We start from the raw sequence: 12,378 nt of genomic DNA, 5'->3' as shown, positions 1-12,378 counted from the left end.
AGGCTGGGTTGGTTTAGGAGCTGTGCCTTATCAACAGCTTTGTCATTAAATCAGCTTTTTCAACAGAGAAATTTCACTGCAGTTATTCTTATCAACAGATCAGCGCACTGTGATTTTCTGTTCAATCAGAGCTTTGCAAGTTCAATGATGTGTGAGTAAGAAAGATGAAACAAAATTTCCATTGGAAAAAAAACTCCAATTTATTTGATTTTGTTTTCATGAGAGTTAATAATCAGACAAATAAAATGGGTTATGTTTTGCGTTTGTCATACATCAATGGCTTTCAACTATTTTTATTGTATACTCTTGGGTCTACCTTGTGCATTTTTAGAGGGTACACTTAAAGAGTATGGAGGAATAGAAATGATTGCAACATGATGCTAATACATGATTTGATCCACAGGCTGTAGATAGTTTACTGCGAGCAGGAATCTGGAACCTGTGCAATTAATGGCTTTTCTTTTTGTCAGTGTGAAATGAGATGTGCATCGGTTTAAGATTGTATAGCACACATCACAATTATGTGGACATGAGAGATCATGTTGGACGTGCCCAGAAACCCATCCCTTAAATGCTGTATGTACAGAGGCAAGCTTTTGGGTCCCAGTCAAACTGACCTCTGGAGGCTGGAATTGGTACTCGGTTCTTCTGAGAAAGCACTGTTCTGTCTGAGTGAGTGTTCTGATTGTCTCAGCATTGTGCTTGAGTGGAGGGCAGCGCCAAATGAACTCTCCTGATTCAATCCTCTCCACAGTTCGACACCAGTTCAGCCAGTCAGTGAGGAGGCTGCACTGACACTCCTTCCCCCAAACACACTCTCTTACACAGAGGGAAACCGCTGTATGCCAAAGGTCCAAGAGGTCTCTTGCATGCCGTTTGTGAGGCAGATTCCATCCCCTCTCTCTCATCCCACAATGCACTGAGAGTCTCTGGAGGCTGATAGCCCGGTTCCTGGGGATCCAGTGGGTCTTTGGAGAGAAGGATGCTGATGGAGGGCACAGTCCTGTGCACCGTCATCTCAGAAGTGCCCCCTTCACTACTCTCCCACACCTCTTTCACCACCTTGTACTGCAGTTTGGTCAGCTGGTGCAGAGAGCCCACTTTTCGTTTCATGATCTCAGCACAAGTGATGGTCTTTGTGACCGCGCGGCCCGACCCCGTGAAGACCACCTGCCTGAGCCCACCACCACCACCACCACCACCACCACTCACATCTCCCCCACTGACGACCTTCTCTCCCTGCATCCGTGCCATGGCAAATCCCATTAAGTTGCGGATCTTACTTCCCTCCTTCACGCGCATCTCCAGCACCCCAGAGGCCAGTCCTGGAAAGGGACAGGGGCTGTCCTCCTCAGTTCGGCAGACTTTCTTAAACCCTTCCTGCCCTAGTTTCAGTGCAGCGGGAGGGACCGGCAGTGGTGTCGGCTTCAGCGGGCACGAAACATTGTTGACCACCGCTGGCTGGCCAGCGTTGCTGTAAGTGTGATTGTGGTAGACGGGGCAGGTCCCTGGGGTTACCCCGTTTTCCATTTGAATCGGTCTTTTCACCTCGAGTCCGGGATGGGGCCTGACAGCGTCTCTGGTCAGGTACTGGTTCTGGCCACTCACCACTCCACACCCTGGGAACATTTCTTCCGTCTTCAATGCTCCACCGCAACGTTAGTCCAGACGCACACTTTTCCCACATGGAACACAGCTCAACGTAATGTTCTTATGCATGTGGCACTTTTCTCTCCCTCCAGTCAACAGCTGTAAAGTTTCGAGACTTCACATAAGAAATATTACCCGTTCCCCAAGAGCACTATCAATGAAGTCTTTAATGCTCCCTTTTAGAAAGAGCTGGAGAAATAAGATGAACGCCTGGCTGGTGAATTAAGAGCACTGTCGCGAGCATTCAAGATGTTCTTTAAAGAGCATCTCAATTACATACCACAATCGATTTTTTTGAAAGTGCTCTGGTGATGGATAAAAATAATGAAAACATTAAGATGAAATGTCCTATTTCTGCCGTTTGTATGTATTTAATATGGTACTCTAATCCGTTATAGCTATCAAAGATTTGGAGTTCTTTGTTGATTCTTCTTCAGCAAAACTTTTTGAAAGAAAATCTGAAAGTTCAAATTTAAGACTCCACCTTTTCCTTCGCGATCCCGTCCAGCGCTGTTGATTTTGATCTGCTGAAAATGTCGTCTTCAACTCAAACGTGACCTCTTGGCTTGTCCAGCTGATAAGTTCCACCTCCTGTTGTGGACCTCTTGGTGTTTTACTCCAGCTTGAGTGGGTCTGTGTCTCCTCTCCCTGTGCTCCTCTTAGCATCCACAGTAGTTGAGGCCAGGGTTGCATGGAGGTCTGCACCTGGGGTGTCTTCCCTAGAGCTCTGTCTTGTCTCCAGTGGTGCTCTGGGAAGTCTGTTCTGTTCCCCACAAAGAGACATAAGGGACAGGAGCTGCCTCACAAATGCTCACAGGAGGAGTGTCTGTGTGGTTGAGGGGGAGCATGAGGGAAAGGGGAGACAGCCCTCTTAAAGGCGCAGGTCTTTTCATCTTTTAGATGAACACCCTCCCCTCCACAACTGAAGCCTGCCATCTGAGGAAAAGGAGAAAGGCAGGGCTACTTTGTCCCTTTAAAACCTAGAACGCAGATCCCCGGCAACTTTGTCAATCTCTTTAGAGGACGTTCCAGTGTGCAATGTACATGACTGATTAAACTTGAGTTCTGAAATAGAGACTCAGTCAACCTTTAAAAATGCATTTTCAGCCACGAAACAATGAATTAAATTAGCTCAGTTATAATTGAAAACATCCTTCAAAGAGCCACTGAAAGTCAGCAGCATTAAATTGCACTGTACTTTGCCTTCATCCTATTAGATGTTTGTGACCATTACAATTTACATAATGCAGCATTAATAGCTTCATTGTTGAGGCAATCAAGTGTCACGGTAAAAATGCCTGTCTTTTAACGCTTGAACTGTTATATTGTTACAAAGCCGGAGAGCCCTTGTGATCAAGGACACAAGGACCACAAAAAGCGTAGAGGCATGACTTCCATGTTCATGCTGCTGTATTAATAGTGACTGTCTTCATTAGTCTGGTGTATCTGTGCAGGTGAGGAGATGGGGCTGACAGGTGGGGTAATAAGCATCTTAATGGGCTTTCCATCACCAGTGGAGGGCGCTGGCTCGCTCCCTTCTGCACCAAGTCAGGCCCAGACAGCTGTAGCGTCGCCCTGTTAAACCCAGTCTCCTGGTCGACAGGTGGATTTGTTTTTGTGTGTGACTGACAGATGGGAGAATAGGTAAAGACAGCCCACTGGGGCTGAACCTATGAGGCTGAGAGAGAGGCAGAGAGACCTCACTATGCTGTGCTCAGTATATCCCGTGGCGCACAGACAGTATAAACTCACTGTGGCTCAGCCCAGTCCGTACCGTGAGGCTAATTCACAGTGGCATGTGTATTATATTGGATCCCTATGGTAATCAAGGAAAAAATAAGGAAAAGCTTCCACACCCGGAGCTCCGAGTGGGAACTGGACGTGAATGTCTTTTTATTAACATAATCTGAATCTGAATCGTCAGTGAAGAATCAATGGATTGATTAGATTAACTTTTCTATTTTTTATAATCCCTATGCATGGGGTCGGAGAGCTATTTATCTCCTGAGCCATTCCAGACTCTGCAGGAGAGTATTTGACAAATATCTGTCTTTTTGGTAAGCTAAAAAAAAAAAAAAAAACAGGCGAGAGGGAAGACAGGCGGAGGAGGGGAGGGTCTGTAGCGCTCACCACAAAGTGATCATTCTGTTGTTTGGGAGAAATTACCCTCATCAGTCATACAGAGATGCACAGCTGCCTAAGGGGTTCTGGTAATGTTACTGCATAATAAACTGTGTGTGTGCGTGTGCACGCGCGTGTCTGTGTGTGTGTGTGTGTTCTGAGTCAGTGCAGAAGGAGAAGAAAGGCAATGCAAGAGGGCAGGGAGGTTAAAGAAGTCTGTTTTAACCACAGAGAGGTTCAAATTGATGATGAAACCACCTCTGTAATCATCCTTCCTTACTGCATGATGTTGGCACTTCATTTATTGCTTTTCTGTTTAACTTTAGGGACCTGTTTGCTGGCGTCAATGTGATAGATTAAAAAAAGGGTTTGTAAAAACAGGGCTCTGTGCGTCTCCGTCAAAGACAAAACCATTCCCCAGTTGGCTAAATAAAACCATCAGCGCTTTGCAGAAGTGCTGTGTTTTGACCTTTTTTGAGCTGCTCTTTTTTCCTTAAGTGGCTTCATTTAATGATGGGTGGAGGCAGCGGCGCTCATGCTTGGTCACTCACTCCTTCACACCTCCTCCACAGAGCTGGCCTCTGCTCCTGTAGCTCTCCGAGCACTTACTCCTCACTTTATCTGACCTTGGTTGGTCTGCAACAGTCTCGGCATTCTTTCCCTCACACTCACTTCCCTGTCTTCCTTCAACAACCACCTTCGGCTCTCACTTTCTGCACACCAGAATTTAAGCAAAGGAAGAAAAAAAAACATACATTCCCAAAGACTGTGACAAATAGTAGGGGTTGTGTCTTGCTCCGTTCCCTCTTTGCTCTGCACTTCAGATGTTTGAAGTGGTTGTTGTTATGAATTGTAGGGTTGTCCCTTTGTTTGTTGCAGCACTGCAGAGTCAAGTTGTAGAGGGGCTCGTTGTGCTGTTGTCAGGGCTGCACATAAGCGCAGTGCCTCACTGTGACAGCCGGTCGCTCCCTTTACGTTAACCGCAAGTGTTTTCACGGTCATCAACCAATGGCGGCCTGGGGGCTGTCATTTCGCTCCGTGTGGAGCTCGCCCGCGGCTCGGTTCTGCCCCACAAACTCGTAGCCGGCCCTGGTGGGGGCACACGGCAACACACACGGATACATATGCACACACTTACAGACACGCACACGCCCACTAGATGGGCACACACACACACACACACGCGCACACACTCACACGCACCCACACACAAAAACTATATGCTCAGCATAAGGCAGGCTGTTGGAGCAATTACAGAAACATGGAAGAACACGATGAAGCAGGCCCCACCATCAGAAGGGAAATAGAGTGAGCAGAGGAAAAATGATGACGCCATTAATAACAGGGAGGCTCAGAGGGAGGTGGGGGTGGATGACCCTCTCTGTGATTTCACTGTGACAGCACTTTGAGGTGCAAATGGTTGTGTTTGTATTAGATTTTTGGACATTGAAATGGGCATGTTTTCTTCTGTCAAAGGCAAAAGAATAAATGTAAAACAACTACAGTGTACTGTACCAAATGATGCTTGAAGTGATGTTGTCCTGTCACTCATGAATCCATTATTTTTGTTAAATGACCGGTCAGACTTTCTCATTGTCATTCTTTCATTTTGCATTTCTGTCCCGAGCCGTTTACACACATCTCTTTTGCTCCAGCCGCTGCTTTCCCTTCAGCACTGCAATGCAGATGTGTCTCACACAGTGGCAGGAAACTTTCTCTGAAGATGCTTGTGAAAGAGGAACATGAGAGGGAAGAGGGAAGGGCATGAAAGAGAAGTGGTGGGAAGCAATACCATCAGAAGTGATTGTAAAAAGGAGAAGAAGAAAAAAGTTTCTTGTACTTGTGGGAAGCATATGGTAGGCAAAAAATCCGATAGGGCAACTCTTGATTTATGAGGCTTGTCAATGAAAGTGATGTCTTTAGCTTCATCCACTAACCGGCTTTACAAAGCTAACCCGCCGCCACACAAATGTTTTGATGCGTTTGAAGTTCCCTCGTGATTTTAAAAGGGTGGCATTTTTTTGGTTCAACATTAAATTGAATTGGATGGAGCTGAACCTTGTTGATTCATGCTTTTAGGTGTATTATTGCACACAGTTTGATTAACTGTGCTCTCTCTAATTTAAATTGGCAGCAGCCGTTGATAATCACATTTTGTGTTTTGGTGCTTCTGTTTTGTTTGGCCTCCGGCTCAAAGTTAATGGACTTTCTCGAACATTTTTGATCAATCACATCAAGACTTAATTTGCCATGTTGAAACAAATGCAAAAAGTAAATGAATGCCTCCGAGCAAGTATTCACTAATTATGTAGCTTTCAATTTTGGAATGTAATGCTACTTACTGTATATTAGTACACTAACAAATAGACGTGCATCCCAACAAGAAGAGCGACTTTACTGAATAGTAAACATCAACATCCAAGATAAGATGGAGCGGATGTTGCTAACAACGCCATGTGTTTGATGCTCGACGGCTGTGGGTTCTTACTCCACACCAAATGCATTTCATGAAATCGGATGGATGCAAATGTTTTTTTAATATGTGTGTTCAACCTTCTGGCAGCGATTTGTTTCCTTCGTTGTCTGCCTTTCTCTCGGAACTTTCCTTTCACACCCTTTCGAAGGTTTTTGACCGTTTGTAAAAATCAGCTGCATTTGCAGATGGTATTTCCTTCAGCAATAGCCACTCAATATGCATATACTCATCTTTTACTATAGTAGTTTTCATCTTTCTGGTAGAGTCAGCTTTTCCTTGTGTTATTCAAATTGCCTACGTACCCTTAAGGGATTCAAAGTAAACAATGCATGCATGCACTCCAATGTTACTGCCCATCATTTCATCTCCTTGATAGGAGCCTCCCTGTTCACGGTTCACTCCGCTACAACCTTATCAGAGTTGTATTTGTTAATGCAAACTAAACATTTTCTAATGCTGCTGCATTTTAAATGAGTCCTTGAGGTTAGTGGTTATGTGTTAGTCGATCTCCATAAATATATATGGACATTTTTAAATATTGCGAAGAAGGAATGGTACAAGAGGAAACAGCCACAGTAAACTGCAGGTGGCTGACCTTTTCTGCAGTTTGTGCAAATCAACCTCCAACATGTCATCAACTTAAACACCACCTTTTGCCCCCCCATGCTCAAGTAAAGTAGTTTACAATGATCTCAAATTGTATTTAAGTACAGTACTTGAGTAGCCTTAATTTACGTCGTTATATTCCACCACTGCGGGAGAATACAATCATGAAATGCATGACATTAACTCTAAAATAGTCATGACATGCGTCGTGTGTGTCAAAACATGTCTTCTTGTTGTGTTTGGTGACTGTGCAGGAGAGGCCAGTTTGAGCCAAGCGCCAATATGCTGCCCACCCAATACAACAACAACCATCTAAAAGACCTCCATTACTGATCATACCTGACACAAAATAATGTTCATTATGAATACTCAATATATATATATATATATATATATATATATATATATATATATATATATATATATATATATATATATAATCTTGCAAAACATACCATGTTTGTGACTAGTCAACGACTCGTATACATTTTCCAGTCTTCCATTTCAGCTTTGACATCATACCATTGCAGCTTTGGATTTTAATTTTCCTCAAACCAATTCATTGACCAATTTATATCTCCCTCCTTTGGGTCCCAAACCAGCCTTTTAACAACACTGCACTGGATCAGTGGCTTCTGTACAACAAAATGAGACAAAGTAGGTTGTGGCTCTTTATTCCCCCCAGTCTCTCATAAACACCTTCCTGTCACTGAGTTTCCAGATGGCCACGCACCTCTGTATCCCACAGTTCATAGCTCTAAACTTCCTAGCGCACACATTTGCATTGGGTCACTGCTCACTCCGACACGCTAGACGAAGAGGAGCACTAATCCTACCCAGCATGCCTCCCTGGAAATGCTCTCTATGCAAATGGTTGTATTTTTTTTTGGGAATCCACAATGAGAGTAGTTTAGTTGCAAACGTGCATCCAGTGGGGTTTGCTGTAACAGACGTGTGGCTATGGCTCAGTAGGTGTGGTGGCTCTTTTGGCAAGTGACCTCCTTAACAGACTTGGTTCCCGTTTCCTGACTGGGGAGAGGTTGTTACAAAACACAGCAGTGAACTTTTAAAGATCCGTTCACAGGTCCACACCAGATTTATCCTGTATTTAATTGCGTCGGAGAGCAATCACTCTCTGCCCTACAAATCCTTGGTAAAGCTGCGCTTTACAATAGAGCCATAATTGCAGGAGTTTAATTGCCTGCCAATGCTCCGCTCCCACTGCCTGCTTGCATTGAAGAGCCCAATAATTAGAAACAGGGAGAAATTAGGTGGCAATTTTGTCTTGGCAATTATCATAATGCAAAAGAAGTGCCATTAGTATTGTTAGCCCCACAGTACATAATCCTTTGAAACTGTCAAGTCCCTCTCTTAGCTGCTGGGTACAACAACTCTTGATTTCCCTGTAGCCTTTGCACTCCCTCAGTCACTACTTTAGTCATCAGCAATCCGGGCCAGCCAGCACACTCGGAGTCAAACTAGCAGACTCAACACATCCATGCCCGGAGTGCTGGGAGGATTATAAGCTACAGCATTAGCAGTCTGTGTTTCCTTTAAAGGTATATAAATGGGGTGCTAATCCTCTTCCACCATGTCAACCATGAAATTGTGTTTGATATAACAGAAAAATTAATGCAGTTGACATATATTGTATTTGTACCGCATTGACATTTCATTTTGTTTGACTCCCAGGTTGCATTTGTTCCTGTTTTTTAAATTGTACACAGTAGTTCTCACATTTTGACGAGGACTGTATCTGCTGGCAAGTCATTGTTACTCTGAAAATAGATACAAGATCTGCATAAGAAATGTGTCAACTTTATGTTTGGTGTATATTTATACTGCAAACATTGTACACATAAAACAAGGTTTTTACTATTAAGCACGTCTGCATCTTTACCTAAAGACAAACAGAATGTGTTTATTTTGCTTGCCCTTAAACTTGAACTTAAACTTTTCCTCATTTCATATTGAACAAGGTGTATTTGCCTCGCAAACTAAAACCACGATCCATGAATTACTAAATAATTAAATCCCTTGAGTAGTAAATGCATAGTTTACAACGTGATTAACTTTGAAAACGTGCCACTCCCTTTTGTCAGACTTACAAAGTCACCTTGACATATTTCAAGTGATTCGGTCACGATTCTCTAAGTTGGTTGTGCAGAGGGGTCCAGCCATGTGTAGAAACGGCACAGATGTTTAGTTTAGTGTCAAACTGCAGGTTGCCGTCAAAAGAAAAAAGAGGTGGGGAAAAGGATGGTGAAGGTCATGTAGCATAATCCCTTCCATATTTTCAGCTGGTAATGGCATTAGCTCTGCTGTCTACAGAGACTTTCTCATCCCCCCCTCATTACTTCAAACAATGTTTGTTGCTTGTTTTTCTTTTTTTTTCACTTGCGTTGTAGAACATTTTGTCCTATTTATCAAAACCTTGATATAGACTGGCATAGCATACTCACGACAGCTGCTACGAAGGGATAGAACTGCAATACAAGGACGAAAACATACACATTTCGTGAAAAAAGTGGTGCACAGTGGTCTGTGGGCAGTGAAATGTACAGTAGCCAGAAACTGAGGAACTATGTCTGCACGCTGGCCTTTTGAACACGTTTCTTGTTTTTTATTTTGTTGTGTAGGTCCAACGTATAAACTAGGCACTGGGCAATTATACTGTCTGAAGTCACCATGTTTTTTTAAATGATAAAACCGTATTTTGGCAAAAACCGTGACGCTTTTGTACAAACTTTAATTCTTATACTCTCTATTTTTAAGAATTCTGACCAGAAGTTTGTTTAAAAAAAAACAAAAAACAACAGCAGTCACACTATTTCCAGTCTTTATAAGTATACTGAGCTAAAACTAAGTGAGTCTAATACAGCAGTGTCCGGCCCCATTTATGTCCATGAGGGCAGGCTAAATAGAAGAAACACCTCTCTGTATAATACAACAGCACCACGAACTGCAGCCTCCAAAAAGCTTTAAAAAAAGCAACCTGTCTTAACAAAAACTGAACATTATCACCCTCATGAGTCATCCAGGTAGGATTTATTGCAGGACTGCTGTATTAGACTGCATCAGTTTTAGCTAGGTGTACCTAATAAACTGTCAACTGAGTGTAGACGCTTGTCCGTATCTAATGCAGGATTTGTCTGCCTAATCAAAATCACAAGGACTTCAAAGAATACTCTGGATGTCTGTGGGACAAATCTTTCAAAAATAATCTTTTTTTTTTTATATATTCCATTCAGAAAACTATGCTGGGTTCGCTTGTGTCACACAGCCTTTCAGAGAGTATCACTTCATACTGCTTCTTTTCTCTTTAGCCCTCAGCGGTTTGTAAAAACTTCTGCCTGAATTCTTTCACAATCTGTTTGTGCAGTCCATTGCAAAATGGCTTTGTACCATTTTAGCAATTTTCTTCATGTGAATGCATGATAGCAGATGCTGACTGTTGTGTTTGCCACCCACGGGGGAAGTGACCCTGGTGACTACACATACGGTGAAATCATGTGCATACCCTCCATTGCATACTTTGGGCTCTTTTCCTTTTTTTGCCATATAATATCTTCACACAGATGACTTTATGACGGCAGGCAGCTGGTGTGCCACCTCAATGTATGAGACTAGTTTGTGTTGGATTGAAACTTGTATTTTATCTGATATCTAACAGGATTTGGGCTCTTATGACAACTACTGTCTATCAGAGTCGGTAGAACGTAAATCATTTATAAATATAAAATATATTTGGTTATGAAAAAAAAGTAATCATAGCTAAAACATTGCATTTAATTGTATCCACATGTATAAAGTGCCCAATTTAGAGTTGAACCCAAAACAGGGACACAGTGACATAGAGAAGAGGATGCACGTGTTTGTAACTGTGTTGTATGATCCAGGGTGTTAATCTCTGTGTGGAAAACACGAGGTGCTAATACACACCTGAATAATGAAAAGAGAAAGACTTTGGGACACAGGAAGTCAACTCTCAGTGGCTCGCAAGCAATCAAACAATGGGATTTACAAAAGATTTTAATTTGGATGCATTATCTAAACTCCTCACAGACCCAAAGGCAGACAATTGCTCTGACGAAAGATATGCATTGATAAGTTTGAAGGTCAACAAGCTGCTGCAGTGGAGATATCAGCATCTGGTCTGTACCACGTGCAGCCACACAGTTACATACAGACACTTAATGTATATGTCCTGATCAGAGGTCGATCAGGTGGCATTAACGGTATCAAACACTAAAACCGAGTGTACTATTACTCCTCGCCAAAGTTTACGACCGGTAAACCGCTTCTCTTTCATCCCATATTTGAAAGTCACATGGAGCACAGCTTATAATTTCCAAATGCCACAAAGCAGAAGAGCTAATGAGGCCCTATGTAGAGAATAAAAGGGGGATTAATGAACAACTCGGTTTGAAGAGGCTCGGCAGCCCTCGCCCAAACCCTTTACAGTGTATGCATATGCTAGGTGAGAATATTCCGGCTTTCACACGTTGCCACAGTATTGAATGGTCTGTGCCGCGCTTGGAGGAGCATTCTGCTGATGGAATCAAAACCCCTTTCACAGATTCAAATGAGGTGCACTCAGCTGTGATTGGTATTGGAAAAGCATTTGTCGGAACAGAGGCTCACAGAAGGCTTCTTAAATACAAGGCAATCACAGTGTCTAACGCGGAGACGAGGCGAGAGGTGTGCCCGGACTGCAGAGTGGAAAACAGGACAAAGGATTATGATGGTAATAAGCAGTAAACCAAAACAAAGTCATCCCCTGATCCCTCATTCTCGCTCTCTCTCTGTCTCCGTCTCCCCCTATCTCTCTCACCCCTAAATCCTCTAACACACTCTCTCACCCCCCCTCCCCAACCCCTCTTCTCTCTGCATCACACGCACCACATATTGACAGGGCCCGTTTTTTCACAGTGCCTGAGCTACAATTTAAAACTCATTTCTCATTATTTGCGGTGAATCCCTACACACACAATTTCTAATCTGTCATGGCCATGATGGCTGCTGGCAGAGGCAGACGCTCTTTATGCAGATGCCCGACTGTACACCTATATGCAATGTCAACTCTTGCACACCCGGCTGGCCTTATTTTATTACAGGCGTCAGCAAATCTGCATGCCGTCGACTGTGAGCCTTTGTGCTTTTTTCCCCTTTTCTTTTCCCTTTTAGCTGAGCTTGTGGTGTATGGACTGAAGGCATTTCTACACCCCAGTGATAATGTGCAAGTGTAGATCAGAAACAGTTTCTAGCTCACAAGCTTGAAGAGATTCCCCACTCTGACAGACCTGAGATACAGAATGTGCAGGCTGGGGCCACTCAGGATAAGGTGGCGGTGGATGAGCTCTGGTGGCGGCGGTGGGAGGGGTTTTACAAAACCCTTTAATTTGGCCTGTTTAATGAAAGGTTGTCGGGGCTTCGCTATATCCCAAAGTGGCTACCCTGCTACTTTTCCACACAAGAAGGTTTTTGTGTGTGGCACAGGCGACAGAAGCAGCCATTATTACGCC

The 12,378-nt window shown here is 43.4% G+C and overlaps 1 protein-coding gene across 1 annotated transcript; it reads right to left on the bottom strand.

The window, feature by feature from the left end:
- Positions 1-226: 226 nt before the first annotated feature.
- On the bottom strand, positions 227-2,423 carry LOC137784301 (uncharacterized). Its single transcript, XM_068574857.1, has one exon. It carries the CDS (start codon positions 1,627-1,629, stop codon positions 775-777), a length of 855 nt encoding a protein of 284 aa, XP_068430958.1. The 5' UTR covers positions 1,630-2,423; the 3' UTR covers positions 227-774.
- Positions 2,424-12,378: the final 9,955 nt, after the last annotated feature.

Source organism: Clinocottus analis, unplaced genomic scaffold, assembly GCF_023055335.1.
Source record: "Clinocottus analis isolate CAN_PGR_092001 unplaced genomic scaffold, fCliAna1.0.p SCAF_1, whole genome shotgun sequence".
NCBI classification, from domain to species: domain Eukaryota; kingdom Metazoa; phylum Chordata; class Actinopteri; order Perciformes; family Cottidae; genus Clinocottus; species Clinocottus analis.
The sequence above is the reverse complement of the archived record's forward strand: the minus strand, read 5'-3'. Positions and strand labels throughout refer to the sequence as shown.

Excerpts from the sequence above, each read along its gene's own strand:
- LOC137784301 (XM_068574857.1), bottom strand. The coding sequence starts at position 1,629 with ATGTTCCCAGGGTGTGGAGTGGTGAGTGGCCAGAACCAGTACCTGACC.